The 22,369-nt window shown below is 41.4% G+C and overlaps 1 protein-coding gene across 1 annotated transcript in view; it reads right to left on the bottom strand.

The window, feature by feature from the left end:
- Positions 1–22,369, bottom strand: part of NUP93 (nucleoporin 93) — an 80,633-nt gene that overhangs the window by 933 nt on the left and 57,331 nt on the right. Inside the window, exons 6-20 of the mRNA XM_009643257.2 lie at positions 21,859–21,948; positions 20,377–20,516; positions 18,118–18,250; positions 16,991–17,148; positions 13,147–13,312; positions 12,210–12,303; positions 11,181–11,372; positions 10,825–10,951; positions 10,640–10,712; positions 10,264–10,308; positions 8,326–8,442; positions 7,579–7,697; positions 5,508–5,625; positions 5,047–5,130; positions 4,068–4,196 (exon numbers count right to left, since the gene is read on the bottom strand). Coding sequence (XP_009641552.1) covers positions 4,068–4,196; positions 5,047–5,130; positions 5,508–5,625; positions 7,579–7,697; positions 8,326–8,442; positions 10,264–10,308; positions 10,640–10,712; positions 10,825–10,951; positions 11,181–11,372; positions 12,210–12,303; positions 13,147–13,312; positions 16,991–17,148; positions 18,118–18,250; positions 20,377–20,516; positions 21,859–21,948 — 1,785 coding nt within the window. The remainder of the gene's footprint in view (positions 1–4,067; positions 4,197–5,046; positions 5,131–5,507; positions 5,626–7,578; positions 7,698–8,325; positions 8,443–10,263; positions 10,309–10,639; positions 10,713–10,824; positions 10,952–11,180; positions 11,373–12,209; positions 12,304–13,146; positions 13,313–16,990; positions 17,149–18,117; positions 18,251–20,376; positions 20,517–21,858; positions 21,949–22,369) is intronic.

The following is a 22,369-nucleotide window of genomic DNA, read 5'->3' as shown; positions in this document are numbered from 1 at the left end:
CCCTAACACAATGGAAGTAGATGTACCCAGGACACTCAGAGGCCTTTGCCTTGAAGTAGCCAACCCCCTTTCTTGCACACCAGAAGACTACATTACCAGCTGAAGGAATTCAGGAGTAATTTGTTTCATTTGTTAAAACCATTAGTAAATTAAAAGGAAAATCATTGCGGTCACTGGTAGAGGTCAGGAGAATGCAGAAAGCCCGAATCTTTACAGAAAACTCTGTAGACTGATTGCTTTGATTGTTCACTGTGTTTTCTTCTCAAATGTGAAACATCTCTACATTACTGTACTAGAATATCCCACTGTTGAAATCTTCCTGTAATCTACTGACTGCACAGAGAGCTGAAGCAGCTTTGGTTGCTGTGGGCATGAGGATAGTAAATCTGACAGCAGGAACTTACAAACGGAGATGTGACCGAAGCCCATTACGTGGCTGGGAACAGTTATAAACACCATCCCCGATGCCCACCTGGGCAATTCTACCCCTTTTTCAGGGGGGTGGTTAAACCAGTGAGTTATTCAATGGCAACAGAGGAGCTTTGGAAGCTGATAATGGAAAAGCCGGGATGCTCATCTGTTTGTTTCAAGGCACCATGTAAATGGTACTGCTTCAGCTGTGCAAAAGCCTTCAACTTGACACATGGGGCAGGGAAGTAAGTTTTCTTTAGCACTGAGATCACAGCCATCTAATTTTCGGTTTCCACTATCCCATCTGAAGGAAAACTGTCTACAGCAGCCTGGCTGAAATACACAGCAGAGTTCCCATCTTGCATTGTATTCCTCTCTGGCTGAGGATGGGTGAACACCCGGAGCTGCAAACGGCATGGACAGAGATGAGGTGGGAGGGCTCTCCTCCCTTCCTTAAGTGCCGCAGCTGAGGAATGCCAGAATGCCATCAGCCAGCCTCCAGAGTAAGCAGCAAAACGGAGACTGACCCAATTGCTAAAAGCTCCCTGGACAGTTTCCCTGGCTGTAAGTTAACACCTAGTTAACACCAATGCGTTGGCTACATAACGAGGTGGCCTGGAAATTACTTGTTCCAGTCACGGTCAACACTTCTTCCAGTCTGCTTCCAAATCAGTTGTTACGCAGGCGAGGTTGTGTAATTATGGCTGACCTGCTACTTTTCACCGGAGGTCAAAACAGGTGGTAGATGAAAAAAAAAAAAAGCATGTCAAGGTGTCTGACTCTCTGGAATTAAAGTATTAAGAGGCAAACACTCTCACTAAGAAAGGCTTAGGAGCAGCGTGAGTTACTGTTCCCTCTACCTTTTCGGTAGCAATGATACTGGGGCTGGTTTACTTTTAAAAATCAAAACAACATGACAGGTTGCTGCAATACTTCAGGAAGAACAAACAGAGGTTTGCAGAGGTTAAGAGCGGCCTGGAGGTCTAGATGTTCTATTGGCTGTAATTACTTAATGAATGTTAGAGTCACTTGCGATTTAAAATAAGACCAAAAATAAATAAATAAAAGAATTCCATTCCTTTCATGACCTAATTTTGCTGCTGAGATAATGCCCTTGGGCTGCTCCAGAGAGTTCACCACCCCGGATCAGGGCAGGGAGCATATGACATTGCTGTCAGGCACTCGCAGCATCTGGGTCAGGGCACTCGCGGCATCTGGGTCAGGGCTGTTACTGCAGCCGTGGTTTCCAGGACTGCGGTCCAGGCTCACTGCAATCTCTGCCTGAAATCTGACAAAATGGATCAGGCCAAGCGGGACAGGACTTTGCTCCCTCATTCCCAAAACTAATTAATGTATACACATTAAAAAAAAAAAAAAAAAAAAAGACTCAAAACACAGCTTAGGTAATTTCATTCTGAAATAAACAAAATGCATAGAATGCTAGCTCCTACTCCAAACTTGATCGTTTCAAATATAAGCCCATTTCACCTCCAAAAGAGGGCAGGAGATGTTCTAGCAGAGAGGATTACCGGGTTCAGGGGGCTGCAGAGGTACCATTCCTCCCCATCCTGCCCTTGATGCCAGAGGGCAAATTCGGGAGCCATGTGCTCCTGCTCTGGGGGACTCCTGTTCCCTGCTATTCTTACCCTACCTTCCACATGCCCATGCCTGGCACTTTTCTATGCGTGCAAATCTTTAGGCAAGCTGGGAGCTACATGGCTGTAGGTTTTTTCTTTCTAGCTAATCCTGCATTAGCAGATTTCTGCTCCCTTCTGACATTACAGTTACCTAGCTACTCTCTTATCACCTCCCTGACTGCAGAGACAGCAGGCACTTGGCCCCTCCAAGAGTTAAGCACAGCTTCTATTGCACACAGCAGCCCAGGATCCATGACTCTAAAACCACGTGTCTCCAACACCACCAATACCCTGCTGCCACAAGATCCCACCACAAGGCCAGAAGCTTGCTTAACAAAACTTGAAGCCTGAAAAAGGAAAACTTGCAAGGGTTTTTAGCAAGGCACGTCATCAGCTGATCTCCACAACTGTCAGAGCACCCCTATGAAGCACACTCACGCTGAGCACGCTGGTAACAGGCACGCTGTTGATAGGATATGATGTCATGGCGGCTTCCTTCTACACAAACTCCTGCCAGCAAAGCTGCTGATCCCATTACCAATCAGCCCAACAATCTTTAGTAAGCCACGGTATTCATATGGAGATGACACCTGACAGGCTTACACCCCTATGGAGATGGTAAATGCTTCTACACAAGGCACAAGACTGAAATTGCAAAACCCAAACAAATGGCTCACTTGGAAGGCAAGGAGCTAAGGCTGTTTGCTCAGTGGCAACCTTGTGAACACACAGAGCAGGTAACAGGTTCTGTTAGCCTGGGACTTCTTCACAGGTGCAGAATTTAAGGTGGGAGAAGCCCAAGCAGCATGCATCCTTCTCCAGCATTGCCAATCTAGACTACAAGCGTAGTTGCAAGGCAGGATCCTGTAGTTCGCACACAGACTGCACCCCAAAGACAAAAGCTGTATCCTTACTTGAGCCTTTCATTTTCTGATGTAATTTAAAAATGCTAAGACTTTCACCAATATTGCAATTTACAGATCAAAGGCACTTTTGCAGATGAGTAAAGCCTGGAATAAAGCTGGCTGTGGCCCAAGTTGGTTTTCATTCTCAAAAGGAGTTTATATTTATTTCCTAATCTGTAAGACAGGATGAGTGGTTTGGCCTTAGTTTTCAAGTGCCTGTGGCAGCTTTAACTCCATAAGAGCTACAAGACCAAAGACGATGACAGCTAAGCTGAGAAACCCTTCTGCTCAATGCAGCACGTTGACAGGCAAGTGCCCGCAAATCTGGCTGTGCCCTTTACGCAGCACCTATTTTGAGGCTTGCTGAAGGCGTAGGCTCCTATCGGTGGGTGGGGGAAATGCTTCAGCACCAACTCTAGCAGTGAAGTCAAACCCACTGTTGTCAGTGGTTTAAACCAGGCAGCCGGACCAAGCATTGCTGCACCTGGAAGCTGCCCACTCTGCTGCAGAGGCAGCAGAACAGCACTGGCAAATGGCGGCTACAGCATTCACCGAGTGAATGTAATTGAGCAACTTGGTGTATTGCCCAAGGACACTTGGGAACTGCCAGCCTACGTCACTACAGAAGCAAGCCAAGGAGAGGAGTCAAGAAAGGCCTTTCCACCAGAAATCGGGTTTGCACAAACAGGGCACTAACTCAAATGAAAGCAGTGGAAATTAGGTTCTTGAAAAACAACAGCTCAGTTGTCAAGGCAGCAACACCAACCATCCTAGAGACCCTGCACTGTCCACATCTGTTAACTATTTAAGATTTCACCCAGAAGCAAACTGAGCACTTGTTTTCTCTTGCTAGGAGGTGGATATATAGTGTAAGATACCTTCATTAGCTCAACGCCACCTAGAGCGATATCCTTTCTCTACACAAAGCTGAAGTTATGAGAGTACTAGCCTCAAGACTAAGTGACTGAGCAAGCTGAGTAGTCTAGGACTCTTAAGTAACAGAGCAAGTCAAAAGCTAAGACCATTAGAGATTCACAGTTACTTGAAGCCCAATCCCTTGAAATCAGGGGAAAAAGGAAGCAGGAAAACTTGTCAGTGAGGATTATAATCTTACCGAATCTCTGTCTTCCATTACTCGCTGGGGTCTGGCAGGAGTGGCTGGACTTGTGCCTTTCATCCTCTTATACTGGGTGAATAAAATATTCATGGTTGCAAGCAGGACCTCAGATAAATTGTGCCTGATCTACACAAAAAAAGGGGAAAAAACCCAAAAAGACACATTGCAATGAAGAGCAGCTTGACAGAATCATTACCCTTGCTACAGGACATCAGAAAACCAAGCAATGATAACTATGGTTGATATTTACTCATGTAGCAGTCCTACATTTAACGGTTACCCCTGCTGTGACTGCACCACGTGGCAAAAAAAGTTATCATAGAATCATTAAAGTTGGAAAAGACCCCCAAGATCATCAAGCCCCACCGCCAACCCAACACCACCATGCCTACTAAACCATGTGCCGGTATCACATTTGATAGCAACAGTTCAGCTAAAACCCAAAGCGCCCAAACAGAAAAAACTCCAAAGCACCCAAATACACACAAACACTGCCTATAAGAGAAATGTCACCCTCCAGTTAAAACAGTCCAAGAGCAATAACAGCCTTCCATTATGCTTCATCTGCTAATACCCAAAATGTGAATTCCTCTAACTTGGAGGGAAGGAAACGCAAGACCCTACAAATAAATGCTTGGTGACCATTAAGAGCACCGAAGAACTCAGCAGCACAGCTGAAAGTTTTCAGTATTCTGAATTTTTGAATCAAACTCAGTAAGTTCAGAGAGTTTAAGATGTGCAGATGCCTTATGCAAAATGGAGACAGGATTTCTGGGTAGGGAATTCTTGTGCTCCAAAGAGCAGCACTAAGGAGAAAAAGTTGCGAGCCAACAGCCTACTTGTACAAATGCAAAATAATTCCCTCGTATTTCCCTGTTAAAGAATAAGAATGATGAGATGACAAGGTTTTAAGACCCTTTTATTAAGCAAAAGGCTTTTGGAATCTACAACCAAGAGACCAACAGACATTACTCACTTCATCGCTGAAATTCCGGAAGGCAGCAACTCTCTCCTCTACGCCATCTTGGCTAAGAGGTACCAGCTTTAGGCGTTCAATAATCTTCAAAAAGAAAAGCAGGAATCAGGGTAGATAATCAATGTTCTATGTACCATATACTAACAAAGTACGTTTTTTGAAGGGTTAATGAAATACTCCTGATTCCATTCAAGAGAAATAATTTCATTGTTATTTACTGGTTTATCTCCTCACTTTGTTGAGTAGTAGGAATATTCTGTTCAACGTCTACAAACAGCTCCAGAAAGATCTTCCTGATTTATCAAGCAACAGGGAAGAAACATTTTTAAATTCCTATAGCATCGCAGCACCTTCTAACTCATTAAATATAATTTTTTGTTTTAAGTGATGTTATTTGAGACATTCCGGGCTTTCAAGGGCATTAGGAAGGCTGCACTTCAAACAGAACTCTTGAAACTTACATCAAAGGCCCTGTCAATGTGACCGGCGTGATATTCATCAAAAAACGTGATTAAGTCTAGCAGAAGGTAGAACGTGGAGTCAACTGATTTCTTTGCACTTATCCCCTGAGCTTTGTACCTGAAAGAAATTGTTTTACAATTTTATTGTGCAAAATGGCAACCATTTATAAATGTGCTCTTGCAATTCTTGGAAGCGGAGACATCAAGCGCAAGGACAGAAGGCATCTAACAAAGGACAGCTTTAATTTTCCTTAACCAGGCTTCTTTAAAATACTTTTATTCACTTCTAGTTTTCCATCAAATCCAGCATTTATTTTCTTTTAAATGTTTACATGGGGAAAACAGCGACGGGAACCAGACACCTTCAAGGTGAGCGCTGTACAAGCATGTTTAACGCGCTGGACAATTCTCCAGCACAACTGCCTGCTTTGGGCAATAAGTTAAGACTTAAAAATGGATTAGACACTTCTGCACGCTCTCTCTAGCTTACACTTGCTAGGAGATGAACTGGAGGGCTGTCTACTCGCACTTCTAACAGCACAAGGGCAGAGAGGAGCTCCTTCCTCAAGGTAAGAGCGGTGGAGTGTGTGGTGCACTCCATGCACTGTGCTGCTGCAGAGGAAGAAGCCAGACAGCCTCTTGGCCTTCTCTGTCGGGGGTCTCCCCTGTTCCAAAAACATCACAAGAACACACAGGAGGAAAGCTGCATCGCTGCAGTACTGTCTGCAGTATCGTACATGAAGAAAAGCCCTGTATTGCATTTAATTGGTAAGCAAATGAGCTGATCAGAACCCTTCTGGCTTTGCAATCATGAAGGTTTGCAGCTGTGAAACGGCGTTATTGAACAGTAATATTTAGTGCTCTCAGACACATCAAAGCAAGTAGCAAAACAAAGCTCATTATGGTCTTTGCTGAAGCTTAAACTCAAGCCATAGGTTTAATTCTCCTTAATGTCTGCTACCAAAGGAGTCTCTCACTAAGCCAATATGGCAGCAGTTTTCACTCAAGTCTGCAGCCTGACTACATGAAGGAAAGCCTGAACAAACGAGTGACTGTCAAATGCCACTTGTCTAAAGAAGAAAAGCAAAGGCCTCTGACTGAAATCAATATATTTCTGTATTTGCCTTTCCAATTTTGAAGTGCCAGCAAGCATGCTTGCTTTATTTTTATTCTCTCCGCACCAGAACGGTTGAGGAAAAGCAGCAAGACATTTCTCACAGGTACCCACGTTTTATTCTAGTAAAATACAGGAATTGTCCATGGCTGTCATTGTGACAAGATGCACCAAAAGAAGATGATTTAAAAAAAAAAAAAAAATCCCAAATCTATTTTGCAATTACAACCTTTCAGAAGCAGGTTATTCCTAACTTCTAGCTGCTAATGAACCTCGAGCACTGATGTCTCTCAAACACATATCCTGATTAGCACACTGACATGGCAGGTGACATTCCTTCTGGTCACTTTCACTCCTCTCTTTTTCCTAAGCGCCACATGGCGCCTTCCTAAAGTAACAGGCTGTGGAAATGAGGTCCACTGTTACACTAGCCATATGCACACCTCAGCTTAAACATTCCCTTTTTAGCTTTCATTAAAGCAGCAGTAAAATAAAGTTTTCGATGAGCTAAGGAACTCGCCTTTCTGCTGTTACAACTCAGAATTACTGTTTTTGTAGCTCTCTCTCAACACTGTTTTAAACAAGTGAATTGTGTGCAACGATTCTGCAACTGTTAGGATATTTAGCTTTAAAAATAATCTAAAATATATAATTCATTATATTTATTGCTCCTTAATAGACTGTCTCCAGTTGGCAATCCTGCAATTCCCTTTTCTTGATTCACCTACAGATAAAGCTTCTTGCCCTCCCCCTGAAGATTACGTTTCTGGTTTCAGTACTGCAAGCCAGCACGAGCAGGACAGGGTAAATTCTGACCTCTTCTCTGTCTTCCTGATGACATTGCTGTGGGTGCCATGGTCCAGCCAGCAGAAACAAAGTCAAGAACTAACACCCACTGAACTGACAGTCCCAGGTCAGGTCCAGGTGAACCACCCCATCCTTGCCCCCTTGTCTTACCTCTCAGCAATGGAATGGGCCATGTTCTTCAAGCGCTCTTTGTTCGACTGGGGAGTGCCGATCTGGGGAACGACGGGACTGAGGAGCTTGTTCATCAATTCCAACACTTTGTCAGGGTTCTGTTGGTGTTAAAGTTACACACAAATAAAAGGAGCATGATGGGACTGAGTGTTTTAATCTCACTGAAAAGCAGAAAGGTCTCGTGCAGCAGTGCCTAGCGCAAGCTCAGAGATGCCTCCCTCCCTTAAAGAGTCAAGATCATATTAGCTATGAGCAACATAACGCTGCAAATAATAACCACCTAATGTTCATATGAAAACGTTTTCCCCTAAAACAATGTCTCTGGTTGTATCCACTTTTATTTCAAGTACAGTTCAAAAGGAAACAAGAGTATTTTAGATTTCAATGCAACATCTATGAAATTGGAAGAGCACACTCCAAGTAAATAACTTCATTAGCCAGAACAAAAATCATGCACAGGGCAACCTCTTCAAAAGACCACATTGATCAAGAACCAGGATGTCTTAAATCAGAATGGGCTGGAGCACAGTCCATCTGGGTTTGCTCACTGAAACCCCTCTGCATGCAGCCAATGGCTTTAACAGTGGCAGAAATAATCTGCTTGAACAAGGGCAATTCAATCTCCAAGATGAAATTTAACATCCTAATCACAGGGAGAACGTTTTGAGAAAAAAAAAATGGTGAATAAGGTACACTTATTTAAGGCAGCACAGAGAAGATATTTACCTTTGCAAGGTCATAGAGTTTTGCAGCTTCTTCAAACAATCCTTTATTTTCTGCTGCAGAAGCCACTTTGTTAATAATGGGTTTTGTGTCACTTGTAAACTTGTCTATCACTCCAGGCTGAAGAGGTGAGACAAAAGTGAAATGAGAGAAGAGAAGAAAAATCAGAATTCTTAAAAACTCCTGAATATTCTGTCAAGGCAATGAATATTTTACATGTTGGATTATGACTAGAATGGCCTGTACATTTCCATGGGAACGAGCAAAAGGGACATGTTAAAAATAGAAAGAGCTCTTGTGAGACTTTCTCCAAAACGGAGTCAGCACTGAGACATCTGCAGTTTCTAATTCATTCAAAAAGACCCAGATAACAGGTCAAATTCTAAATTATTTTAATTGCTGATGACACATGACAGAGGAGAAGAAAACACAAAAGACTTCAGCATATAACGTGCCAGGGTCTCCAGGGATGCTGTTTGTGTATCATGGCATGACAGGTTGCAAGTGAAATCTTACACAGATAAATGAAAGGGTGACAAGAATTTTAAAAGAAACAATAAACACAAGTAGACTAAAAGAGAGGAAAGAGTCAAGGATATGTGGAACGGATTTTACTGTAGTTAGGGATGTAAAAATAAGACTATATCATCTAGAAGAATTTCTTTTAAAACTAAGATTTCTGGTTTCATACCAAAGAAACGCAAGAATAGAGTTACATTTAAAAGGAATTAAGTCAAGAAAATAGGATTCACCACTAATGGTGTAATTTAAAAACTATCATCTCACAAACTGTAAAATGAAAAAAAATATTTGTAAATATTACCAAGTTACCTTGCTCTCGTGTGTGCAATCTCACTGCTTTTAAACTGACAGAACAAAAACATCTAAAAGAAAATCCTGCCAAGAATAGAGTTACATTTAAAAGGAATTAAGTCAAGAAAATAGGATTCACCACTAATGGTGTAATTTAAAAACTATCATCTCACAAACTGTAAAATGAAAAAAAATATTTGTAAATATTACCAAGTTACCTTGCTCTCGTGTGTGCAATCTCACTGCTTTTAAACTGACAGAACAAAAACATCTAAAAGAAAATCCTGCCAGAAAAAACTTTTTTTTTTTTTTTTTTTTTTTTTTTACAGAAGCAATGATTGCAGCATGAGCCCTAATTTCAAATTAAGATTTAAACAATTCTGGGGTCTTCTTTGCACAGAAAGCTTCCAAAGTTGTCGCAGTGAACAGAAAAGCATCATTGATTATCTAAAATTTTAATCATTTGCACATACTCTCCTCTTTTCAGGTGAAACCCTAAGGTTTCCTTTATCTTCTGACCATGTAAGCTTACATTTTACTTTTAGATTACTGCTTTTACAGCAGAAGGAAGAACCATCACAACTGAAAATGGCTGATGTTTGATCCAATACTTCCCCTCATCTACATGAAAGGGACAGATCAGTTGCGGCTATGCCTGTGGTCTGTTAGCCCTTAATTACAAGAATTTTTAATGGGCTGCAATGCATTGTCTGCTGAGGTAAATGACAATGTTATATAGATTGTTTTCACACCCACACCTCTGTTAACAGAACAATCTCACACCCACTTACAAACAAGCCATTTTTACTAATGTGTACTAAATTTCATTTCGTATTGTAAAGATGAAAGTCTGACCTCAGTGAAGTTACTCAATGCCATTTGTTTCTTTAGTTACATCAGCTGTCTACAGGGACATGCCCTGCAGTTCCTGACCTGCCCTAACAGAAGGGCAGGTCATAGATTATTCTGTAAAACAATCTCATACTTGGAGAACTTGCATGTATTCAAACACAGTAATCATTTCGCTAGTCAAAAATAGAGAAAAGCAAGATACCCTCATGACTACTTTGGGAATTACACATGGTTTGTACTTTTTACATACAATAAAACCAAAAATTGTCAACTCACCTTCCTACTACCATCATTTTCCAGCTTTCCAAGAATCATATCAAACTATATCCACACAGATGTGGAGTGAGAAAAAAAAGGAAAAAAAAAAAAGAGATGAATTGCACATATTTCACAACATATTTACTAGGTACAAAGATGCAGTCATGGATGAATGAAAAACAGTCAAATGTCAAAATTGTTTGTATATAAGTAACAGGCAAAAAGACACAATTGAACATCTTAAATACATGGTCATTGAGAGACCTCCTGTCATCTAGGTCTGCATCAGGCAGAAAGAGTAAACCACTGTCTAAGACTGTCCTGCCTAATAAAGATTTCAATGAAGAAATGAATTTCAGTTTAAGTGAGGAAGGCAAATCATGGCCAAACATACCTCTCTGCTTTCAATTACTAATTCACTAACGCAACGCAAGAACATATTCTCTCCTTGGCTGTCCTTCTCATTCCTACAAAAGAAAGGGAAGGAGGAAGGTAATCCTGTTTCTGAGGACTTGCCAGGTAAGAATAATTAAGCAGTAATGACTAGGAGAAAATCTAGAGACACATATTAGCTCCTACCTGAGAAAGTAAAAATACTGCAGAGCTTCCCTTGGATCCGTTGATTCAAACTTACGGGTGTAAAGCATCAAAAGCCGCACAAAATTTAGACGCCTGACGCCAGGAGGGTCACCAGCTTCATGGCTTACTGCAAGGTCAGAAACAACACTATCAGAGAATCTAACGGCAGGAAACAGAGCTCTGAGCTTCATCTCAAATTAGTCAGAGCTCTTATGCAACTAAACCAATTAACTTTTAGGAGACTGTTCCAACAAATGCTGCTTGTTTGATCAATTATATAGACCTGCACTGTCTACAGGGTACTTTAAGGGCTCAGAAAATATTCCTTTATCGTAAAGTGAATGTGCAGGACTTACATAGCTGTGCACTCTGCCCAGAAGATTTCAGGAGCAATTTTAACTCAAATAGGACCAATGCAACATGAACAGCGTGACAACGCAAGCGCTCTGTCCGGAAGAGGAAAGCAATTGCAGCTTCAAACTGTGCTGTCAAGAACAAGACTTGGAAGTAGAGGAAAGGCTGCTGGTTCACTGCAAAATGCGATTCACCTGAAAAAAACCAAACACACAGAGAAAGCATAAGTGAAAATGATTTTACAATCAGAGATCACTGACAGCGGATGCTTCCTGTTACAGTGCATCACTACTGCTTATTCAGCGCCAACAGAAATAAACACGCTAGACAAAACCGAACACCTGATCACACATCAGTGGCTTATCTATAATTGTTCCAACGCAAACATATCACGGAAGACCACAGCATAAAGACATGTTCAGGAAGTGAAAGAGAATAAACAGTTACTCTAAAATGTTCCTTTGTTCTTTTCAGACAACAAGCCACCTGCTTTGACAGACTGCAATAGATTCTCTGAAGAGCACAACTTTTTGTCTTCATTTATACTTATGCCAAGTGGTACAAATAATGTTAAAATCCTAGATTTTCCTACTCAGCGACAGCAGCAGTAGCTTATGGTATTTCTTTTCCACACATTTTTGTCTGGACGTGAGTGATGCTACAAACTAGACGGCTGTGGAGAATCAAATTCTATATGTTTTGGATAGTCCAAGTGACCTAATTTTGATTGATTAGAAGATGATTATGGGAAAAGGTATTCTCTTGGGCTGTGGGTGTTCCTAAAACTTTCTGAAGTGGAAGGAACTGTGATTTGTGTCCCCAGAAAATTACTTGAAACAGTAATTTAAGGGAAACAATGAACAACGGATGCACACAGAGAAAAGCCTTGGAAATACATACCTACATTAGGTAATGATCGGTTTTTTAGGGGGGGGCGGGTTATGTGGAGTCTGGGGTTTGTGTAATAACAATTAGAAAGTGCCCTAAGCAGAAAAGCAGAACCCAACATAAATCTCTCTGTGGTTTCTTACCATAATCTTCAAGCAGCTGCTTCTGAAACTGTGATAATGTCAGTCGGTCTTGTGGAGAACTTGTGCCATTGTCATCAAAACAGACTTGGTTCAGCTAAAAAACACATTAAAAAAAAACAGCACAGGTATTTCAACTTTACCTTGCACAAGGGATGCACTCAGAAGATATTCATTCCATCTCAAGCCCCTCCTAAGATTTGACCAACTGACTAAAAACTACTTCTAGCCTCAACATCAGGTCCATCCATTGCTGAGAAGCAAAGATCTCTAACATAGCGACAGCAGGAATTCATGCAGATGTAACCCAGGTGTCCTGTTGTATCTGTCCATGCCATCAAACTCCGACGCTGGGACTCTAAATACTCACTAAGCAATAATTAAAAGCAGTATTTTTTTTTACCCAGTCTTAACAAATACATCACTCTAATCCCGCTTTCTGACAAAGGGGAGAAATGGGTACTGAGTATCTATCATACCCCCACCAAAACCATAAGGACTTTGGCCTATAGAGACATTGACAGCATCTTCTGCCAATTGACACCAACATTTCAGCCATAATCCATCCAGAAAGGAAAATCCAAAGGATCCTCACTGTAGCAAGCTAATGCTACTTGTAAAAACAGCTGACAAAGACCAGTATCAAATGAAGAACATGACACTTCTAAAGACAAGTGCCCCCAAATTACCGCCTGATAGTACAGAGGGTTAGCAGAGCAGCCCTGGGACTCGGGTTCCCAGCCCTTCACTCTCTGCAAGGTCAAGGCACAGACATTACCTTGATGAAAAACACCAGACCTAGAAGCAGGGAGGTTAGCAGAGCAGTGCGGAAATGCAATACCATTTAGACCTGATCTTAAAAAACCAAACCAAAACAAAACAAAAAAAAACAAAAAAAAAAAAGAAAAACCCACAGACAACACCCCAACACCACACTTACTTTGAGCCAAAGATAATCTTCCGTTTTATCAGCAACTTCACTCTGGTTATCTGTAATGTCACAGCGGCCAATAATACAATAAACAGCCCTTTTGTACGGGTCAGTATTATTTCTCAAAGCTCGTCTGTAATGAAGACGCAGTTTATTTTCTGTGGCAGGAGACAGTCTAAGGAAAAAAAAGATTGAAGGAAAAGACATGAAACCCATGTTTCCCTGTGTGAGGAAACCTGGATACAGACCACTGTAAATAGGTGCATATTCACAGCAAAGCCACAATGACAGTAAGCACTGGCTGGTATTCCTTGTGCTTTATTATTTACGTCTATCAGTAAAAATTTTGCACACGTGAATTTAAATGTATAGTTAGAGAGGATCACCTTCAGATACCCATGGCGGGGGAGGGAAATAAAAAAATCAGATGATGGTCTCTTTAGGGGTGCATTAGTATTGTGGTAGATGAGCTATTTTTGTCTGACACTGCTATTTCATCATTTCAGAAAGAGCTCACAAAGTCTTTGGAACTCTTTGGGTTAGCAGCTAACAAGTGAGCAGCTTGTTGTACCATGAAGCCTTTTAGGAGAGACACTTTCAGTCTTTATCATTAAAAGCTGTCATAATGTTCTTTGTCATTCTATTTCTTGTGCCCTCTTGTAGAAAATTTTATGGAATTGAATCAGTAAAATGTTCTCCTAGACTAAGACACTGTTTGTCAAATCTGCAGGCAGAGTACCTTTTCATAGCTGTAATAAAAACAAAATAAATCAATTATACTGTATCTCATTAAAACGGTTGCAATGAAAACAATGACAATACCTTCACTAAGGTTTCTGGAACAATCTTATTATAAATGAGCACTCCTAGATATTCTCTACAAACCAGGTTAATTTACAGAAGAATAACATGGCGTACACTCAGTAAATGGCACTTCAATTTCACACACACCCAGACCAGTTTCTTGGGTTTTTTTGTTTGTATGTTTGTAGACATGCAAACTGGTATATTCTTGCTCACGTTTTCTTAATACATTTGACATATTGCAGGCTGAGGGCTTCCCACATGTGAATGAAGTTGTCATAAGCTGAGATGGGATATTACAAGTTCACATTCTGGCACTTACCTGCGCCCTTCGGCTTCCCCCAATTTCAGCCAGTACCTTAGCACAGTGCCATTCCCCTGAAGGGAGCACAGCTATAATGCGATAGCTGACCGTGCATTGTTTGAAATTCATTGCAAGTGGAAAGATAAACAAGATAACCTAAAACACCACCACAGAGTTTAGAGCACACCTTGGGACGTACTAACTCAACTGCTTGTGACCCCATCACCAGTAGTTTGGCCAGCAGTCTCTGTCAAGTGATGGGTATCAAAAACTGGAAAAGGAGAATAAGCACAAGAAAGATGCAAGAGCGAATGCCTCTGGCAAACACTACTTGCTTTTCTTGTGTGGCATTCTTATGGAAACAGGTGTAGTAAAGTGCTTTCCCAAAGGAAATTAAACTAAATAAGCAGCAGGGGAAATAAAAAGACACAGGATTCGTGACAGCAGACTGAATCTGGTCTATTGTATGCAGTATCCTACCGTTACACAGGGCAGATCCTATGGTAAAAAGGCAAAGCTATACCACTGTATTATTTTTGAAATGTAAATTTTTGCATATTTTCAAACAACTCTTTCTCTATGGGGATTTCCAGACTTCAAAGCCACAAATTAAAATATGCAAACTTCTTACATGCTATTTAGGTAGGTAATAGAAACACCAGCCAGCCCTCACCACCAGAAGAGACCTGAGCTGCTTTTATTTCTACCAAGCCACTGATTATTTCACAACTCCACAGCAATTCCCACCCCTCACAAAGATTGTTCCTAGTTCCCAATTACCTTTTATCTTTACTGTGCATGTACTCCTGGAACCAGGTTTTAAACTCTCCCAGCTGGTGCTGTGCCCGTTTCACCACATGCATGGCTGCAGTCAAATCTCCGCAGCGCATGCAGTAGTAAATCAGTGCCCAGACAGGATGGCCCTCCACCTCACCATCCTGAAAATAAGGTAAGAAATAATTATTTTTTTTTTAAAAAAGCAACATATTTGAATTAATTTTCTTTATCATTTGACTCACTCATTATTTCTGCCCTTACATCCATACACTGGTTTTGGTAAAAAATTCCGTTTGTGTTACAGAAGCCAGAGGTCATGAGGTTTAAGTCCTGGGAAAGCTGTGCACATCCTAGCAGCAAAGGATGGGATTCTCTTCTGCTCGCCCAGATTTCAGTTCTGAGCGAGGTTCTGACAATCCCAGAACTAGCATACAGATATCCTCCCCACCCAGGAGGTGGATTTGGATGAGACCACTGAGGTATTAAAAACATCTGTATTGAAAAAGAAAGATACCAAACTAATCCTAGATCTCAGCAGGTAAGAAAAAGACAGCTAGACTCAGCTACATGATCTCCAATGTTATAATTAATTATTACTTCATTTAACTTTCAGCTTTAATTTTTCAACTCAGCCTGCCTGTTTAGCTGGTAATTTTGTAGGTGCACAGCTATGCACTTTTTACTATGTGCAGGTGAGCAGGATTTTATTCAGATTCTTAAAGAAAAGGCTCATGCTATAATTCAGATGAATTCATTACATTTGCCAACAACTGGTGTCACTACCTTACAGTAAGTGCAAAAAAAGAGAAAAAGCAAACCAGGGAGACTGAGCAACTGTTTTTTTTAAACATCATCACATATTCTAATACTTGCTTGTTGATCTCAAAAAAGACCATACTTTCTAGAATTTAGAACTCAAACTACTGAGCACCACCATGCTTTGGGACTAGCGCTGAACTCAAAGTGATTTTGTCGATCTTCCATTTTCCTAATGAAAAACTCTAGAAAAGGAATAAGAGCCCGCTGCCCTAAACATGGCTTAAACAATAGAAAACCCACCAGAGGCTGCAGTAGTTTCCTGATTGTGCAGGAGCATTTTTCAGCTCAGTTGCTGAAAGCAATGGACATACCTGGAGACCAGGGACAGGCGCAGGGAGTTTGATGTTCAAGAAGCTGCGGACTAGTTGGTAGGTCCCTGGGACTCCACCCAGCTGAGCCTGGTGCAAGTTTCCAAAGACCGTCACAAAGGTGTAATTTTTGTAACTGAAAAACACCACAAATAAAACAAACATGAACAGACCAAATTATACTTGTTACAAAAGCATCCTCTGCCTTTCAGATCCAACCAAATTAGCAATTTAAAGCAAGTTGCCTTGATGTTCAAACATTATCATTACTACAAAATGAGGCAAAAGCTTCTGTCAATTTAGGAAGATCCCTGTATTCAGCAGTCTCAAGAGAAACCACGTTTGAAGCCCGTGGTGTACTGCTCAAGGTTCAACTCTGTTATGAGGTTCCTCTCATTAGGTTCTCCTAGTATTAAGCTAAACTCAATTTGGTAACTGGCAAAAAGCCTTTCCATCCTAATGCTTTAACTCTCAGTCCTGTCACAAAAGAACAGTTAAACACCACAGATATACAAATACAAACTTGAGGGCCGTGGACTTACCAGAAGGAAATGACAGAGGAAAAGGGAATTTAGAGAAAAACTGGTAAAGGCAGCTTTAAGAACACCTCCTAAAATAACCCAAAGACTTTAAGTCAAGGCAGGTCAATTTAACAAATATTGATGTTTAGAAGCAGGAGTCTCCAAAGCCTGTACGCTGAAGGAATACCTATATAAGCAGCAGCAATAAATTACATTAAGTTCTTTTTTTTTTTTCTCTGTGGCACATGATAGAATCACGCACCACCAGACTATAAAACTGAAAGGTTATGCTAAACATATTGTTCCTAGTTCCCAATTACCTTTTATCTTTACTGTGCATGTACTCCTGGAACCAGGTTTTAAACTCTCCCAGCTGGTGCTGTGCCCGTTTCACCACATGCATGGCTGCAGTCAAATCTCCGCAGCGCATGCAGTAGTAAATCAGTGCCCAGACAGGATGGCCCTCCACCTCACCATCCTGAAAATAAGGTAAGAAATAATTATTTTTTTTTTAAAAAAGCAACATATTTGAATTAATTTTCTTTATCATTTGACTCACTCATTATTTCTGCCCTTACATCCATACACTGGTTTTGGTAAAAAATTCCGTTTGTGTTACAGAAGCCAGAGGTCATGAGGTTTAAGTCCTGGGAAAGCTGTGCACATCCTAGCAGCAAAGGATGGGATTCTCTTCTGCTCGCCCAGATTTCAGTTCTGAGCGAGGTTCTGACAATCCCAGAACTAGCATACAGATATCCTCCCCACCCAGGAGGTGGATTTGGATGAGACCACTGAGGTATTAAAAACATCTGTATTGAAAAAGAAAGATACCAAACTAATCCTAGATCTCAGCAGGTAAGAAAAAGACAGCTAGACTCAGCTACATGATCTCCAATGTTATAATTAATTATTACTTCATTTAACTTTCAGCTTTAATTTTTCAACTCAGCCTGCCTGTTTAGCTGGTAATTTTGTAGGTGCACAGCTATGCACTTTTTACTATGTGCAGGTGAGCAGGATTTTATTCAGATTCTTAAAGAAAAGGCTCATGCTATAATTCAGATGAATTCATTACATTTGCCAACAACTGGTGTCACTACCTTACAGTAAGTGCAAAAAAAGAGAAAAAGCAAACCAGGGAGACTGAGCAACTGTTTTTTTTAAACATCATCACATATTCTAATACTTGCTTGTTGATCTCAAAAAAGACCATACTTTCTAGAATTTAGAACTCAAACTACTGAGCACCACCATGCTTTGGGACTAGCGCTGAACTCAAAGTGATTTTGTCGATCTTCCATTTTCCTAATGAAAAACTCTAGAAAAGGAATAAGAGCCCGCTGCCCTAAACATGGCTTAAACAATAGAAAACCCACCAGAGGCTGCAGTAGTTTCCTGATTGTGCAGGAGCATTTTTCAGCTCAGTTGCTGAAAGCAATGGACATACCTGGAGACCAGGGACAGGCGCAGGGAGTTTGATGTTCAAGAAGCTGCGGACTAGTTGGTAGGTCCCTGGGACTCCACCCAGCTGAGCCTGGTGCAAGTTTCCAAAGACCGTCACAAAGGTGTAATTTTTGTAACTGAAAAACACCACAAATAAAACAAACATGAACAGACCAAATTATACTTGTTACAAAAGCATCCTCTGCCTTTCAGATCCAACCAAATTAGCAATTTAAAGCAAGTTGCCTTGATGTTCAAACATTATCATTACTACAAAATGAGGCAAACGCTTCTGTCAATTTAGGAAGATCCCTGTATTCAGCAGTCTCAAGAGAAACCACGTTTGAAGCCCGTGGTGTACTGCTCAAGGTTCAACTCTGTTATGAGGTTCCTCTCATTAGGTTCTCCTAGTATTAAGCTAAACTCAATTTGGTAACTGGCAAAAAGCCTTTCCATCCTAATGCTTTAACTCTCAGTCCTGTCACAAAAGAACAGTTAAACACCACAGATATACAAATACAAACTTGAGGGCCGTGGACTTACCAGAAGGAAATGACAGAGGAAAAGGGAATTTAGAGAAAAACTGGTAAAGGCAGCTTTAAGAACACCTCCTAAAATAACCCAAAGACTTTAAGTCAAGGCAGGTCAATTTAACAAATATTGATGTTTAGAAGCAGGAGTCTCCAAAGCCTGTACGCTGAAGGAATACCTATATAAGCAGCAGCAATAAATTACATTAAGTTCTTTTTTTTTTTTCTCTGTGGCACATGATAGAATCACGCACCACCAGACTATAAAACTGAAAGGTTATGCTAAACATAAGCAAGTATTAGTGTATCTTGACATTATGGCTGAGTTAAGCACATGCTCCCCAGGGCTTACGATCACAGTTGCTCCAAAGCAACTAATGGAAGAACAGCTGGGAGCAGCACTGCGTCTCCCGCCTCGTACGTTTGAGGGGCTGGTGAGGCATGGAAACAACCCAGTATTAGCCAAGTCCTGCCAGAAAACAAAAGCTACAAAGCAAGGCATGTTTTTAAAAAAAAAAAAAAAAAAAAAAAAGAGAAAAAAGAAAAAAATCAAGCCTGAAGGGCCCAATTTCCACAATTGGGATGGTTGGGGGGGAACTATATGTAACTAATTCCTAATTTCAGTTAGCAGTTAATGGCATTGTGAAAATTGAGCAAGTTGGCTATTTGGCAAATCAGGTGAAGAGTCACTGGCTCATCGCACACTGCTGAGACAGAAAAACTGGAAACAGAAGATCCTTCTGATCCGTGCACAGGCAGGCATGCCGCCACCACCCCTGGGTGACAATGAGTGCTGACGAGGCGTGGCAGCGACTGTCAGGGGCTAAGAAGAGGCTGTGCCAGGAGGAAAAACATCTTTTCCCAGTGTGCTGTATCAGAGCACGGCACTTTCTGTGCTCAGGCAGCAGATCTGTATCCATAACAAATGCCCACGCACTACACTGCAGCTATTGTTTGCTTTCCAGTGCTGAACTAGCCTGCTGGCATTACATCGGCGGCTACTAGATAAGAGACACTGCAATATCCATATGTGCAGTGAATAGGTAATACGGCCATCCGGGGATTCAGCTTTGGGCTTTCTCTCTACAACCATTCTCTCTGCTCTGCAGCCTGCAATTCTCCAAGCATTTTCTTGGTCAAGGAGCTTAGGCTCCTATGATACTTGCAGATACAGATGGTAAGCCACTTTCCAGAGTCTGAAAATCATTGCTAGGTGTCTCAGCCTCAGCCTCCTTGAATTTTACAAAAAACATTCGATGTAGAAATGGCATGATCAGAACCTGACTCGCTGCACCAGATTCGTCCCCACTGCTGTCCTCCTAGCACTAGCTCCTGACAGCGATCAGCAAGCAGAAAGGGAGTATAGAAAAGGGGAATTTTTTTGCAGAGGGGAAACAGATCTCCTTCCACAAGTGAAAAATCTTCAGTTATCACTATGAGAGATATAGAATATTTAAGAGCAACATAGAAGAAAGAATAAAAGGTCTTGGTGTCTTCTAAACAACCTCCCCATGGATTCAAAGCCTTTTTAACTACAAAAGTTTTTAACTAAAACAGTTTTATACTCAAGTGGCTGCTCTAAGCCCTACAGAACAGAAAAGATAGGCAACAGACGCTTCTGTGAGCAGCAAGAGGTAGCTGACTTGTTAATATGTTTGTGTGCATTACAAAGTCATTCTGACTCATTATTAGGGAACTTTATTCAACTGTGCTATCCAGAGCATTCACCTTACCTTTCTTCTAGGTAGTGCAGAGCCTGCCTCACGAACTCCATACGCACTTCCATGTTGGTCCGGACTTTCAAGGCATCGCTAGCCGGAACCAGGGTGACATCAGTCATTTGTTTCACCATGGCCCACATCTCAGAGATGTTCTATAAACAAGCCATTCCATGCAACAGTGATTAGTACAGAGATGAACAAGCAACACTGTTTTGATCTACACAGTGTTTTGATGCTTAAGAAAAGCGTAAAAACACAAGACTAATGTCAGTTGAGATTTGTAATGGAGATACTGGACATTGTCATGAAGGTAAGCCACTTCTGTCATACAGCATTCAAATTTCCCAAGCTTCTCTGCATAATTCTTGCACAAGATGGCGGCTATTGTACCTGCAGAATCGACAATGATTTCTAAACCTAGGCTGGGTACTTGGTGCTCAGCCTCCTTCCCCATTTCCAGCTTTTACATCCCACTCAGTAAATACCACAACATCAGCCTTCCATGTAAGAAATTGCTCTGGCTTGCCAGTGGAAAGCTGTGCAATCAGCTGTGATGAGAAATGTCTAAAGAACACTGATCCCTTGGACAAAGACTCGACTCTGAAAAAAATGTTGAAAACCATCCAGGTCTGCTCATCCATAAGGATAAGATCATATCCGTGTCTACAGGACTAGAGTATCCCTGATGAAACAGAAAAATATTGAGAAGTAACAGCACTGTTAGCTCCAGCAAGGGCAGGTGTTTGATCTCAATGCTTCAAAGCAGCAAGAACACTGAAACTCACCATTTCCTAGCAAAATGACCAGAGGTGTTCAAAGCAAAGATGGACATCTGTAATTCAGATCTGATTGAAGCATTTGCCCCTCAGCTTCTGAACAACCTTTTGCTCTCCCCATTTGCAAATTTTTTCCATGACTTGACCCTCTGGCAGTGTTCTCCTCCAAGTATTTCTCGAAGGTGGCCAGGTTTGTGCATTTGGTTTTTTGGGGTGGATCAAGGCAATGCAATTAAAGGAATAGGGGAAAAAATGAAAAGCAGGCAGATCATTGGTTTAAAGTCAATCCTAGGGGCTTTACACTTCGCTATGGGAGCCTACTTCAGCTCTAGTAGGGTCTGATTGAAGACCCTTCCCCTACAGCTAAATGCATTCAAAGGATATTAGGAGGCCACATTTTGAAAACCAAACACAATAGAACCCATTTTAAATGAAAAACAATTTTTTGTCCTCGACAGCTCATCACTCATGATGGGACACTGCAGAGAAAGCAGGTTTTTTTCTTTCTCACTGTGTTAAGAAATTTTCACCATGACCAAGTTCATCACAGGTGGGCCCTGCTGTACTAGAAAAAATTCCAGTATTGACTCTGTGGTTTCTGTGGAGCCCTGCAATTTTTTTTGGCAACATCGGTATTTTTCCACCAATGTCAGCAGGCTGTTAATCACAGCTGAAAACAGATTAAATACATTTCCTTATGTTAACTCACTGGAAGTACCTTATCATCCAGTTCTGCAACAGCAGCGCAAAGGTCCACCAGGTTAGGCTGCAGATGTCCATTCACTATCTTCTCATTATAAATATAAATCTGAAACATATTGAAAGTAAGCAAGTTTAATAATACATACTACTCTATTTCCCCAGCAGCAAAATCTGAACCAGGCTTCAAGAACAGAGTGTCCCCAGCAAGTCCCTTCTGCTTCCCTCCCACGTTAGCTGCTTCTAATCCAATGCAAGAGGAATGGGCAGCAGCACCAACCGCGCTTCCGCAACACTCCGAAGCCCCAGGCCTGCCTGAAGGCAGGCAGCAATCCAGCTGTTCAGGGGTTCTGAGTGGCAAAGCCCTGTGCTGAATGCCCTGTTTGACTAACTGTAGCTAATTGTTGGAGGACAAAGATTCAGATGAGACCTGACAACTGGATGGCTGTGATATTCCCCTGCACGGCAGCCTCTTACCTGCTGACATAAAAGAAACAGTATTTTGCTGGTCTGTGGCAGTATTCAGGGAA

This window comes from Egretta garzetta, unplaced genomic scaffold, assembly GCF_000687185.1.
Source record: "Egretta garzetta isolate BGI_Z169 unplaced genomic scaffold, ASM68718v1 scaffold27, whole genome shotgun sequence".
NCBI classification, from domain to species: Eukaryota; Metazoa; Chordata; class Aves; order Pelecaniformes; family Ardeidae; genus Egretta; species Egretta garzetta.
Note: the sequence above shows the minus strand (reverse complement) of the source record. Positions and strands in the feature narration are given on the sequence as shown.